At 39.7% G+C, this 15,351-nt stretch overlaps 1 protein-coding gene across 6 annotated transcripts in view; it reads left to right on the top strand.

The window, feature by feature from the left end:
* LOC107693042 (myocyte-specific enhancer factor 2A-like) overlaps window positions 1-15,351 on the top strand; it is a 95,642-nt gene that overhangs the window by 27,119 nt on the left and 53,172 nt on the right. For all 6 annotated transcript variants that reach the window (XM_016492288.1, XM_016492283.1, XM_016492286.1 and 3 more), the window contains exon 3: window positions 7,432-7,652. In XM_016492288.1, coding sequence (XP_016347774.1) covers window positions 7,599-7,652 — 54 coding nt within the window. In that variant the 5' untranslated portion in view covers window positions 7,432-7,598. The remainder of the gene's footprint in view (window positions 1-7,431; window positions 7,653-15,351) is intronic.

The following is a 15,351-nucleotide window of genomic DNA, read 5'->3' as shown; positions in this document are numbered from 1 at the left end:
GATTTATTTTTTTTATTTTTTATTTTTTGCTATATTTCTTTTACATTTTTAACCAAAGTTAAGTTTTTATTTTATTTATATATATATACTGTATATATATATATATATATACAGTAGAATAATTTTTCATTTTTTAACCAAAGTTCAAATTTAAAATAAAACAAGAATTCAAAATTAGCCATTATGAAGGAGTCCATTTATCCATGGTCTGTTGCAGATCTGGCTGTAATTTAAAAAAAAACAAAAACCTTTGAATCAAAATGATTGTTTTATTTTTAGCATCAGTCAGAAAAAAATACCTGTAATACTTTATACATTTTTAATATTTTTATACTTATAATTTAATGCGTAAACAAACTTTTTTCAATGGAAAACACTTTCACACTTGTTGAGTTTTATAAATATACAGTACATAAAAGTTAATTTGTAGTCCGTAGTCACTCATATTCTTGATATGTTTTCAATATAGCTCAGGAAACCCCAGTTTACACAGTTAAGGGATTAGAGGAACACTCTCCAAAATGATAGGGTTGTGTAAAAGTGAGGTAGTAAAGGTTTGGCGGGCAGATGAGGGAATGCGGTGTGTGAGTGTGTGTATGTGTGCGGTAATTACAGTGGGAGTAGGGCATGTTTTATTGAGTGTGAAAAGGCCTGACCCCAGTACCAGCCCTCCCACTCTCACATTGGCATGTTCCGAAGGGAGAGAGCGCGAGAGGCCTATCACTAACACACGGCTTGTTTTTCTCACACACGCTCACACCCACTCACACACGCACGAACAGCGCAATCAGTTACATTTATATAGATCCTCTCATCATGGGATCATTTCAGTTACAATACACAATCATCCCGAGCAGTATGAACAACATGGGAGTTAACTTGTTTATAAGACAAGGGAGTGTCAGCATGTCAGGTGGGGCCTCTCCTCACATCTTGAGCTGTGTGAGATAAATGCATGTTTCATATCTCCCATGCAAACCAAACCTATATTACGTTACACAAGAGAATTTTGTCCCCTGTTTCAGTGTGTGCGAGTGTGTTTGCACCGCATGTGCACCTGTGTTCGTTGGTGAGCAAATGAATGACCCGTGTGTAGCGAGGTCAGGGTCAGCGCAGTAGAGATCGGCTTTGCTGTGCACATTCTGTGGGTCATGTACTCCTATTGATTTTCATGTCAGGCCCCGGCAGTTGCTCCTATAGAGACATATTCCCTGCTTATCGATCATAGTGACTGCAAATGTTTGGTAAGCAGCTTTCAAAACTGCTGGACTGGTTTAAATCAAAGATAAACTTTTGACCAGGTGCACCGCATCAAGAGAGCGCATTTGGAATGCATTTTTTGCGAATATATTATTGCATGTTGTACTCAAGAACTGTACTGTTGCCACAAATGTAAAACAGTTATCTTAATGTTCACTTAGTTTTACATTCTCTGCCGACTGCTGTTCATTTTTGGCTTGATAGCATGCAGTGAAAGAGTGTGTAATATCCAGGAGAGCTGATGTAATCGGCAGTGGTTTCGGACTGCTGGCTCTGCTGCCCGTGTCCTGGAGCGCTGTGATCCAACAGACTCTTAGTGGATCCCACCCACAGCCAGCAAGCCCCACTGCTTCCACCCTACTTTTCGATAAACCCAGCTCAGACGGGAGAAGACTTTTGCTTTTGAATTCAACTGAGAGGTCACTACATACAGTATCTTCTCTGTTGATCTGAGGTAAACCGTGATAAACCACACTGACCACAATCACAAATTGTTAAAGGCAATTTCATGTAAGTTTCATGTCATCATTAATAGATATGCACTGATATCTAAGCCGTACTGATAAACCGATATGAAAATTCGGTCACACTTTATTTAAGGTCCAATTCTCGCTATTAACAAACCATTGACTATGACTTTTGCCTTAATAAACTCCTAATTTGCTGCTTATTAATAGTTAGTAAGGTAGTTGTTATGTTTAGGTATTGGGTAGGATTAGGGATATAGAGAATGGTCATGTAGAATATGTGCTTTATAAGCACTAATAAACAGCCAATATGTTAATAATATGCATGCTAATAGGCAACTAGTTAATAGTGAGAATTGGTGCCGAAAATTCACATATTAATACATTATTTTGTCTAAATGAATCATTTTATATTGCAAGTGGATTTATTTTTAGATATGCTAAATAGTAGCCTATACATTTAACTTTATTACTAAATTATTTGTTTGTGTTTTTCTGTGCAACACAAAAGATATTTTAAAATGTGTATTAATACAGTGGCAGTCAATGGGGTCCAATTATTGTTTAAACCCCAATATAATTTTTTTGTGTTCTGTAAAAGAATGTAAGACATACAGGATGAGTACATGATGAAATAATTTTCATTTTCAGACAAACTAGCAGTTTAAAAGTGATTTAAGAGTAAAACTGGTTTTTCTGGCTGTCCGGAAATGAAGGGGCTTGAACACAAGACTCAACTTGAGCTGTAATACACTCTACAGGACCAGATTAATTATAGGGAATAAAGGTGAAGTGAGGGAGGAGGAGGGATGCCAGAAGCGTTGTCATTGGAATGAGGTTTAAGCAGCCGTTTATATATCATTAGCATTGTGATTGACAGCGTTAAATGTTCATGCTCTTGGCACTTTTTCTTAATAAAGACCATAAAGAAACTCCCTGTTTTTCATGAAAGCTAGAATCTGTAGGGCTTGGAGGAGAGATTACTCACACGTGCACATTCCTGCTCGCTGTAAACGTGTTAAACAAACATTGTTTCTATCAGATACATTCACATAGCTCCCTTCAGTTAAATATGACTGTAGCAGATAAGCCATGTACAATATATCATCAACACAGTCAGTACAGCGAGATAATTGGAGAACAAGTGTTTATAAAGAACTAGAATACACCAGACTGTTTGCATTCCTTTTTAATGTCTTTGTGTTTTTAAAAGCGTCTATATACATTGTTGCACTCAGATCTCATGATCATGGTTTTGATAAAAATATTAAGCAGCACAACATTTTTCAGCAATTTTCATTTTGAAGTATATTGTAGTATAAATGTTAATTACTGCATTTCTGATCAAATAAATGCAGCCTTGGTGTACATAAGATACTTCTTTCAAAAACGAAAAAAAAAAATCTTACCAACCTCATATTTTTTAACTAATATATTTAAAATTTTTGTAATTCTGTCTATAATTAATTTTAATTAATTCTATAATTGTACACGTTCTGTAATTTTACATTAAAGGTGCAATAGGTGATTGTCTTCAGAAACATTTTTTGTTATGCTGGTTGCTCGGTCCGAGCGTTTTAATATGCTTTCCTACCTGCCTGTCAACGTATGTATTAGCATACCTCTACACACCGGGTTCGCGCAGACAGGATACGCCATCAGCGCGTTCACGCACGCTGTGCAGACTGCAGACAGAGCGAGAATGGCAGACAAACATCAACAACCTGATCTTCCTTCCTGGTATTGTAGTACTTTTAAAGTTTTCTCACCGGTGAATGACACATGAGGAAGTTGTGGCCTAATGGTTAGAGAGTCGGACTTGTAACCCAACTGCTCCCCGGGCGCCGCAGCAAAAAAATGGCTGCTCCGGGTGTGTGTTGACGGTGTGTGTGTGTTCACTGCTGTGTGTGTGCACTTTGGATGGGATAAATGCAGAGCACTAATTCCGAGTATGGGTCACCATACTTGGCCACGTCACGTCACTTTCACTTTCACTTTCACATGAGTCCTCGTGCCAGCTCGTTAGAAGTGAGCCAATCGATATGATCCCTACACAGTGTTCATTGCTCCCTACTACCTGAGTGGGGGAAATCTGTTGAAGTTTACTTCACTGTGGAACATGTGCTGGAATTGGGAACCACTGATGTAGCCTATTGTAGTAATGTTGTCTCTGGTATTCTGGTCTGTGAGCGTAAATGCGTTAAGGGGGCGTGGCTTTGGACGGCGATTGCAGGGAGGGTGGGACATTCGTTTTCAGTGCTATCAGGCTAAAGTTAGCATTTTCCAAGATCTCCTACTGCACCTTTAACATTATAGTCTAAACAAATGTCTAGGCTCATGGACAACCTGAGTGAAACCAGGCCTTATGATACAGGGCCAAATGACATCCATTCCCCTGTATCTCCGTACAAGACACTACCACTCCACCAGTGTGCCAGAATGTCTCAGAGAAATAAACAGAGACTCACGATCAACAAAACACACTCGTGCGGTAATAGAGTCCCATTCTGCGTGCGCGACACAAGTCATTCAGAGCCTGCCTGCACTGCAGGACCGTAGCTTGTCTATGTCTGTTAAGTTGACAGAAATGTCATGACACAATGCATTACGCAGTCTCTGAGACGAGCATGACAGCTCACAAATACGATTTAGAGCTACAAGCCTGGATACATGTAATTATGTTGTGCTGTGTTTGGATAAGCAGAACAGCATTGTTATGCACACAACAAACACAGATAAAGCCCTCAACTTCAACCATGTAAATTTTAAATCAAGGAGCTCGTAAGCTTCGGATGGTTAAGCCAAATGTTTTCATTTCAGTTTGACGGATTAAAAAGCGAACAAATAAACTGTTCGGTTTTAATCTCTCAAGTTTAAAGTTGTTCATCGACAGTGAATAGAATATGTTGCATTTGCAGTCAATCCAGCATAGTTTCAGCCCAACACAAATCACCCCCACCCCCCAAAACTCCCATTGGTGTAGGTTTTGTAAACACATTTCCATCATAAAGGTTTTTCAGTATTGAAAATAAGAATAATTATTTATTGATCAAAAAATTTGCATATTAGAATGATTTCTGAAGGATCATGTGACACTAGGGCTGCACGATTATGACAAAAATCATAATTGTCGATTATTCCCTTGAAATTGTAATTGTGATTATTAATTACGATTATCACAATTTACATTGAATGATGTTTATACCATTGTTTGATGCAACTGCATGCCGTATTTTTACATGAAAGTAAACAAGCTGAAAACACTCTTAACTGAAAAACCTTTAGTGCTTTTCTATAGTATTAAGCCTCAAATGTCAACTATACATCGGATTGGTTTCTTCTTTAAATTATAAAAAAAAGTTAAAATAGGAATGGTACTATAATGTTATACTAAAACTAAAACAATGTAAAAACCCTTAAGATAACATGTAGAAAGAAAAAAAACATATCTTAAGCATGCAGAATAACATAAGTGGACTTTGAACGATTACAAAATTGTGGCATCCATAATTGTAATCGCGATTAGAAATTTGATTAATTGTGCAGCCCTACACTGAGACTGGAGTAATTGCTGCTGAAAGTTCAATAAATTACATTTTAAAATATACTGAAATATAAGCCAATAAGTTATTTTAAATTGTAATATTTTTTCTGAATTAAAAAAAAAACTTAGCAGACCCAAATTGTGAATGATAGTGTATATATTTAAAATTAAATGATTAAGTTAATAATAGTAATGAATAAAAAATGAATAATCCCTCTGTCAATCCGCTCTGCATTCTTTCAGCCTAACTCAGATCACCCTGGAAAAACGTCCATTGTTGTAGGATTTCTAAACACATTTCCATCATGAAAGTTTGAATATGCCCAGCACTCAAAACAAACAATGCGCACGTGTCGTGAGGACGAACGTCGAGCGAAGAGTGTTTTTCCTTCCTGCTGGGGGACATGGTGACTGAGAAAGAACAGTGTTGGACTCAGAGGCCTGGCGTGATGTGGTATAGGGAAATGTCTGATTTTGCCTGCCTGTTGTCAGAGTTTCCTTCTGTGGACAGACAGTGTGATCTCACTCCTAATAGAGACCTGCAGACACCTAAACACCCGTTTCTGTTCAGCCAGTAATTATGGTGTTTATTTCCTGTGGGTCACTCACAGCCTCCTGGTCATCAACTTCCACATCTTTTTGCTGGCATCGTGCGGCTACAAAGCGTGTGGCGCTCTTTCGGCCTCTCCGGAGGAGAGAGTTTCTGCCCTCCCTCAGCGTCTCTCAGATGTGAGATGTGGTTACATAGGCATTTTCTATTTACGTGTTCATCTGTGTCCATGCTGGACGGAGATGATGAATGCTTCCTCTGAGAGGTAGCCGGCTCTTTGTGGGCAGGTTAGCAAGGGGAGACAGGGACAGAAGTGGGAGAGGGGGCGACTCGTGGGCTCCCCGGGGGCGAACTGTGCTCTGAACCTTCTTGACTTGGCTTCCACGCTCTCTCTCACGTGTGAATTGCCTCATCTGGCCCAGAGGATTTAAACTAATGTCAGCCCGAGACTGGGTGCACTCTTAATCATCTTAGGAGCGAGAGCTGGCAGCAGCCGGGGTTATGAGAGGGAGAATGAGGCCTGCTTGCTGTCTCCTGAGACGCTGTGCAGAGGCAGGGTGTGCGTGCTTGTGTCCCAGGTTGTTTTAGAGAGAGATGCAGACATAGAGATACGTGGGAAGGAGGGAAACGAGTAAAGAAACAGGGCGAGATGACCAAAGAGACTTTATGCATCGTGTGCATTCTGAAACCAGACAGATGAGTTTATGACCCGCTTATTGGTGTCATATTGGCTTATCTGCTAAGGCTTGCTTCTCTTTAAGCCTGAAGTCAGCAGGAAGCATCCACAAGTTTTTTGTCTTTGCTTATTAGTCTGCTTACTTTCATTCAGTTAGCTGTCTGCCACATAGCTGTCAATCAGCCACAGGACACCATTATGATGCTTATTAAATATTGTTTTAGGGAGTCTACAGTTGAGAGAAAACTCTGATGGAGCGTTTGACAGATAGGATTGCGTAGATGTTTTTGTAGGGTATGTAAAGAGAAGTGATATGTGATGTTGGCATCACAACATTATTAAGATTGCATTACATTCACTGTAATGCAATATAAAGTGTAATTTTACAATTTTAACTATTAGGATTGATTAAAGATCTTTGCACACTGAGTCCAACATTTTCGTATGCATTTTTTTTTGTATTCGCGGAAAAAAAACAACGAACCTGATCCGAATTTTTTTATGACGGACGAAAGTTTCAGAGGCAGTGTGTAAACGTAATTGTTACAGTGTGAGGTCGCATTTATTTTTTAACGTGCGAAATTGTGCAATGACCTTAATTCAGTGTTAGAGATCAACAGTGGTAATCTAAATAGAAAAATTGGGTGAATGAGCATCACAATTACAGATCCACTATACAGCGTTTTAGAATTTGAGGCTAATGATAAATGTCTTGTGAGTGGGCCGATCTCCAGCTGTTGAAGGGAAGCAGGTGTGAAGATAAGAAATCATTGTGGGTCTCCGTCTTATATCCTTCCTGCATGTATCAGGCAGTGGAAAATTTTGCATTTAGTCACTTTCATCTGCATCAGACCTCCTCTTTTGAGTTTTGCACATTTTTTTAATGTGTTTTCTCTCTTTTGTCTCTTTTTCTCACTCTCATTCTGTTTCACAGACCGTGGTGTGGACACCTGAAGAAAAAGACGCAGAAAGAAAGAGAGTGAGAGACAAAGACTCGAGAAGAAAGAGTGAAGTACAATGTGCTAGGGGAGTGAAGGCAGACAAACTCTCGTGTTTTTCTGATATTCTCGGGGTGTCAGAGAGACCAAGCAGGACGCCAAGATGGGACGGAAGAAGATACAGATCACACGGATCATGGATGAGAGGAACCGGCAGGTCAGTAGCTCCTTTACACATCATCCTTCTTTTATTCCCACAGTATCTACTGTATGTATGTCTCGGAACCTAGTGAGATGCTAGCTAAAAAGCATTTTTTGACATTTGGAACGAGGCATACATAATATATTGGTACCAAATTGATTATTGATTGATATTACAGCCTTTTTACTTATTGTATCCTCTATTTTGACATTTAGATTACCTTTGCTGTCAAAGTTATTTTTTAATAACACTGATAAATGTAATCTTTAGTAAAACTCAAAACGAATATCCATTTTTCGTTATGTAAAATATAATATTGTGATTCCTAAATTCCCTTGTAGCTTATAAAAAGTAGGTTTTCAGTGTTTAATTTATTTAGACAAAATGGATTTTAATATTGGCCATATATAACTTAATCAGCCATATCAGCCTGCATTTTTTATATTTGTGCATCCTTTATTTGGAGCATTTGAAACCCAGAGACAGAAAAATTTTATATTTAGATTTTTTTATATAGATTTATTTTTCTAGTTTTTGATAGTAAATATATAGCTTAGAGTCAAATTGAGGATACTTACACTTCCATTCAAAAAGTTTGGGGTCAGTAAGATTTAAAAAAAATTTTTTTAAAGAAATTAATACTTTTATTTAGCAAGGATGCATTTAATAGTTCATAAGTGGCAGTAAAGATGTTAATGAAGTTTAAAAGGATTTCTATATAAATGCTGTTCTTTTGAACTTTCTCTTCATCAACAAATCCTGAAAAAATGTACCCACAAAAATGTTAAGCTGCACAACCACTGATAACTATAACAAATGTTTCTTGAGCAAATCAGTACATTAGAATGATTTCTGAAGGGTCATGTGACACCGAAAACTAGAAGAGTAATGGTGATAGATTCAATAGAACTTGAATGCATTCATGATCTTACACAGCAAACACAACAGGCCTGAAAGACCTATTTAATTATTGCTTAGTTTGGGCCATCTGTTCATTGGCTAAACATGTTGTCCCAGCATTCCTGGATAGACACACAGCAAGAGCCATAAAAAGGGACTGGGACACATTTCCAGCCATATTTACAGACGCGGCTCCCACACACCACCCTGAAATTTTGGTCCGGAGAAGCTGATGAGGCAGACAGAGCTGGTGCGAGCCAGTCAGTGTGGCAGCGACACGGAGCAAGGGGTGACTGGGGTGAAGTGGGGCGACTATAGGCCTCTCCCTTTTTCCTCTCTCTCTCTCTCTCTCTCTCTCTCTCTCTCTCTCTCTCTTTATTTCTCTTTCTCTCTCTCTCCACACTGGTGGATTTGTGCTGGGGCCCGGCAGGAACCGTTCCTCCCTGCGGTTGCAGCTGCTTGGTAGTAATTAGGAGCAGCCACTGCACCACGGCACCCTCTCATTACAATGAGGAACAGTGGGACGCGCTGTGCCCTTCTCTCTCTCCATCTTCCTCTTTCTGCTTCTGTCTCTCTCTCTATTTTCCTGTCCTTTCCTCAGAAAAGTGCCAATGATCTGGCCAGCGACAGAGACAGACTGGAATTCACCCTTGTCTACTCGCACTAAATATAAATAACATAACACAGTCCTGTCTCGTCACTGTCGTTGCAGAGAAGGGAAAACACACATACAAAACAGATGTGGGGCACGTACAGATCCGTTCAAACATACATGGCATGTCTAATGTCCGTTTGAAAGGGGAAGCCACTCCATTTGTCATGTTAAATTATTTGATAATGAAAAAAGTATGCGTCAGCCGTCAGTCCACGTCTCTCCAGTTAGACTTGACGCACCCATTCACACCCACTCAAAATATCATTTGCACTGTCTCGTCGGTGAAATAACTTTCTTGCCATGCTCACGGAAAGCTAATTGAGGTTTTGCTCACTCTCCTGAGGGTGATAACATAACAGCCCGTGCCCTCCTCCCTCCTTGCCCCCAGCTCTCCTCCCACCTCTCTGACAGTTACTGTGGAGGTAGCAGTTCAGCCAAGTGAGAAACTCAAATTTACAGGACAGGCCAATTATCAGCATAACACCAGGTCCTGGGTGGGATCCAAATAGGAAGGCAGGCAAAGAGAAGATGTCTACTAGAAACATCAGCATCTGCACTATCTGCCCCGGCTTACAACATCAGCAAAAATAAAATAAAAAATAAAAAGCAAGAGAGGGCAGAAAGAATCAGGAAAAAGAAGAGAAAGTTACTGTATAATCACTTTGTGACTGGCTGTTTATTTGATTCAGTGTATTATATTCAACCGATCTTAATGGGATAGTTCATCCAAATTTAGTTTGTATGACATTGCTCCAGCGATGCCGCAGAAATAGAAACCTTTAAAAAATAGAATCTGCTGTTAATCGTCGCGAATACCTTTTTGTCGTGTGTTGTAACGTTAGAATATTTTTTGTGTTCCACTGAAGAAAAAAACACATACATGTTTGGAAGGACACGAGGGGGGTAAATAATTTTTGGGTGACCCCTTCAAGAATTCATACTCGCTGTGGCTCAAAACTTTAAACATATCACAATACCGCCTTTTCTTTTCTCCGTTGTTATTGCCATATACACGTACGTACGAGAGACAATACACCGCACGGTAATTAATAGCACTCTTGTCCATCAGAATCCAAATTTCACGGCACTCATCGGAGAGAGCGGTTATCAGTGGCGCACAGGCTCAGCCGTGAGTGTGGTCGACTTGCTCAGCAGAGAGTTTTTGGAGACAAATGGAGAAAGATGTAAGCCCTTTATTCGAGCTTTTGTGTGAATTCACACAAAGTTCTTCCCCCTTGCTAGCTTGAACCCAGTCTCCTGCTCGCTCTAGGGTGCTCTCCTCACCCTGGGGAGATGGCCATTAGCATACTGGGCCCACTGAAAGAAGACAATTAAAATCCTTATCTGCGCGGCTGTGCCTGGAGCTATCTTTATTCATTGCATTAGAATGAGAGAATGCCTTAAGTGGCCTAATTAAACACAGTGGCGGTACTGCAGCACGGGCGTCAGCAGGGGTGTCTCGTATCATTATGAGAAGGGCTCTGGAAAGCCTGTTGACCTATCAGGATTTATTTAGGAGAGCGTAGCGGGGGTCGAGAGGTCTGCAATTGCAGTATCTGTCAAAACAATAGGTTCAGAGGCAAGAGGTATGTTCATTGTACACGTATCCTGCAATATTATTCACCCCCGAGGGGTTTGGAAGATCTTGGTGGGCATCGGATCCAGCTCTTCGAATTGATTCGCCAGGAAACTCACCAGGAAAAAGTCTGAACACACAACAAACGTCAATTCAAGCATTGATTGAGTCCCATCAGTGGAAGAAAGGGATATGAATGCATTATTTTTTGAGAATGAAGACAGAGTGTCTCGGCTCTCACTCGGCAGCGCTCTCACACTTTATGAAATATGGAGGAACTGGAGATCCTGTCATGCATGCAGCCCTGTCCTTCTGGAGCTTTCCACCAAAAGCCCCTTAAGTGCGGCCTGTAGGAGGAGGAAGGAATGACAGCAAAAGGAGAAGAAGAAAAGGAGAGGATTTGGTGAACCTCACTGAACAGCTCAGGCTGACATGCTAATTGCAAAGCTGTGTAAGGGGGACGACTGCCATAATAGCGCAGGAGGACAGAATGATCCTGACCCCCCACCCCCACTCTCGCTCTCCACCTGTCCATCGTCCACTCGGTACAAACTCTGATTTCCTCTACGGCTCTTTAAGCCTGTAATTATTTGTCCTGATGATGTCGTACACCTGTCTCATGTGATAGTGGTAGTAACATGCTTTTGAATTACTCCCCTAGTAGAAAACTTATCATTACAGTGATGGTCTCAAAGGACCCTAATGAGTGCTGTCAGTGTGAAAACAGCATCACTCCATTGTAGCTCTGATTGTATTGTGACAGCTCTTTGATTCACAGAGGATGGAAAGTATTATCGTGAACACTAGTGTAAAGACTCAAGGGAAGAGTTCTGCAAAAACACGCACAGGAAAACTCCTTGTTAAGCCGAGAGAGAAAAATTGTCGCACGCGATTTCATCAGGTACCTTTTGGCTTTGTTTCCATACATTCGACATGTTCTCTCACAGCTGCGTTTGTGTGCCAGTGTGTGCGTTTGGACCTCTGTGCCTAACGACGTCCGCTGTACGCCATTAAGCAGGCTCACTAGGGGTAATTACCCAAGTCATTAAAAGTTTGATGATTTCACTGCTGGGTGGAGTGTCGCCCGCCCTTGCTTTGGCTTACTTTTGCTTCCGCACATCACATGTTCAGGAGTGCCGAGCCTCGCGCTCTTCATTTTTCATCCCTCTTATTTTTTTAAATTTTTTAGCCGGAAAAAAGCGATGCACATCCTTCAGTTTTATCAGACTCCTCTTCTTCTCTGTCTCCTAAAAGGTTCTGAGAGAACACCATTATTCTTTAATGATGAAAACATGGTTTAGAAACCAGGGAGTGAAAAAAAGGTTTCAGTAAAAAAAAAAAGATGACATTCACTTACTGTGCCCTTTCCAATATTGGGCGTCCTTAAATGATAGGCTGTAATTTCAGCTAAAGTGGATTATTTGAAGCAAAGGGAGTTTTGTTTTTGGTTTAACTGCATTAGAGTATAGCTGTAGGTTTGTAAGGGGAAATAATGTGGGTGGTTTTCTGTCTGTAATTCATGTTTGATGACAACAACAATGAAATGCTCTGAACAATGAAAACTCCACCCTCCTCCCTTCAGTTATTCATGGTGGTGGCAGAACATCAACAACAGAAAATGAAAAATCTTAGTAATGCAGATGATCTTTATATCCGAAAGAATCTGGTCATTGATTTCTTATCCTGTCAAGCCTGTTGGCCTCATTATTCATTCAAGAAACTAAACAAGAGCTCTGTTCCAAAATCTAGCGAGTGGTTATTTATTTATTAATAGATTCATTATATATTTGTTTGTAATAAGTATATTAATTCATAATCAACGTTTTGTATAACATCATTGATTTTATTTTATAAATCAGTCAATTAAATCAATCAATTATAAATCTATTGGATGTGTCATTTAATTATGATTATAAATATATGTATTATACTGTGTGTATATATATATATGTATATATATATATATATATATTTCATCAAGCTGGTTATAGACGCTTTCTGTGTCTGCCTTCTTCATGAAAACAATTTTGCTTTGAAATTTTCCCAAAATGTATTTGAGAAAGCAGCGTAATTAAATTACGTACTAGGGCTGGTCAGTATATCAAGTTTGTACGATATATCGATATTTTCTTTATAAGCGATTCGATATGAGGCAAACTGTTTATATTGATATACAGTAGTCTGATACGAGCGCATCTGAAAATATAGCGGACGACACAGACTGAGCTGCTGCGGAGAAGGTGCATAATCCAATTTGTTCTAAACATGTGACAAGCTTCATATTAAGGCCTTTAAAAACTGGTAAGACATAGTTTATAGTTTCGTTTCGCATGTTAGTTTAAGCGGCTCGGCCCATCAGATGCTTGGACAGAAAGGCTGCGTGTGCCGCTGACAGAGACACTAGGCTACTCGCGCTGTTTAATGTGTTTGAGATGTGCTGTCTTCCTGAATGCATAACTTACATTTCACAGGTATATTCTCCATCTGTAAATGTTAGAAAGCCATGGAAATATTTCCATTTTTCTGTCAGAAGTGCATGAGCCTTCTGCTTTGGTATTCTCCGCTAAACTTCACAGACTTCAGTGAATGAGCGCCACTGCGCGCCAAACAGACAAGAGCCCAATTAAATAGGATCACAATAATTATGACTAAAATATACATTTCGCTGAAATATTTGTAGTTGGACAATAAATGTGACATGTAGAACTTCAAACCTACAAGTAAGTCTATTTTTATGATAGCACTGACTGTAAAGTGACTGTAATGGGGTAATCAAAATAGCCTATCACAACTCTCTGCTTTTGTTCTTATTTATTTTCATTTTTAGTTTAGTGAATTTAACTTCTGCTTTAAAAGCCTTATTTTTGTTTTTAGATTGCAATGTTACAATGTTAGAATGAAATTTGATTTTAACCCTTTTTTGCACATAATATAAAGGCTTACATGGTTACATTCACTTTATTTGTTTTCATAGCCTTTAATACTGTATGTATTGTTTTGTTGGACAACATTGGGCGGTAAGGAAAATATATATATATATATATTAAATACAGATTTTTTAAATCCAAATACAAAAACGAAAATACCGAGATATATACCGTATATCACAAATCGGCCAAAAAATACAGAGATGTGAATTTTTGCCCATATCGCCCAGCCCTATTACATACAATTAAAATTCTGTCTTTATAGGCATCTCACTGGGTTATGGAATCACATTGCATTCAAGTACATTTGAATAATACGAATATTCAATACTCGTATACGAATAATTTGAAATACGTTTTTTTATAGCTTGTTTGGCTTAATTGCTTGGATAGCTGACTTTGAACAGAATGTAAGAGGCTAATTATCACAGGTGAAGTTCATGTCGTGAATGAGGGTGAGAGATAAATGCATAGAGATCAGTCTAATTAGAAGGTCACACTGGCTCAGTCCCAGCTGGCTGGCCCTGCCCTTTGGGTACTCAAATGCTCAGAACCCAGCAGTGAACTGTGGATCCAGGGCTTCCTCTGCGTCCTGTGAAAGCTGATCCAGCCGGACAGGAGGGAGGGACCGCTGCCTGTCTCCCAGGCCTGAGTGCTCTTTGCTGGGAAGCAGGAGCCAGGGGGCTTGGGTCACTCTGCCAGCTGGTGCTATGGCAGAGACTTTCTCTGGACTTCATAGACCTCCTGCCGTTTGTTATCGAGATCATTGAAGCTGACATGCTGCTTTCAAAGATATGTCACACCTGGTCCCTTACCATGCTCCAATTCGATATAAGAGGCATCACCTCCAATTCCAGAAAACATTACAGGCCTACATGGCTTGTTTTTCCTGTTGACTCCCCTCCCCAAGGACAGCCTGGGATGGAGTTTTTGACTGACAAGCCAGACCTTGTCATTTTTCTGAGGTGAAACATATTCGCATACGCTTCAACTACGTGGGTGAATTTCCTCATTATCTAGTTTGTCTCACCACGACCCACAACAAGGAATTCCTTAAGATTCTGGTCACGTAAATGCATTACTCAACACTTTTCACCCACATATATTGCCCATTTCCTCTTTTATGGGAGCAAGGGTTTATTTTTACTTACACACATCCTCATTTGCTTTGATTCACTAGTATTCACAAGATTTAGCATTTTCTTTAGATGCCCAGAGGTATACATGTCGGCCCATTGCGCTGGCAGCAAAAAGAGGACATCCTGAGAAAAGTAAGAGATAAAACATGGAAGAGATGATGGCAGAGCAGAATGAGTACCCCAGCTACTACCTGATATGCTGAAAAAGTTGTGAAAAGGTCAGCGTTCGTATTCCTGCTGTACAATTAGATGAGAAATGCTAATATAATTACTGGATGGCTGGGATAGAATGACCTTATCAAAGACTGCCACAAGTTGGAGGGAACAAAGAGAAGTTTGGAGCACAAAACATGACTCATAACATCACTTCCTCACACTTTAGTTTCTCTGGGAGCTGTGTTGAAGTGCTCCCGAGATCTGTTTGTGGAATGGATATTCTCACCAATATGTTTTTGTGCTATTGCCAAGCATAGCAGTTGATATTCTTATATCTATGGCTGATATTAGGGCTGTCTAA

This window comes from Sinocyclocheilus anshuiensis, unplaced genomic scaffold (genome assembly GCF_001515605.1).
Source record: "Sinocyclocheilus anshuiensis isolate Anshui unplaced genomic scaffold, SAMN03320099.WGS_v1.1 scaffold959, whole genome shotgun sequence".
Lineage (NCBI taxonomy): Eukaryota > Metazoa > Chordata > Actinopteri > Cypriniformes > Cyprinidae > Sinocyclocheilus > Sinocyclocheilus anshuiensis.
The sequence above is the reverse complement of the archived record's forward strand: the minus strand, read 5'-3'. Positions and strand labels throughout refer to the sequence as shown.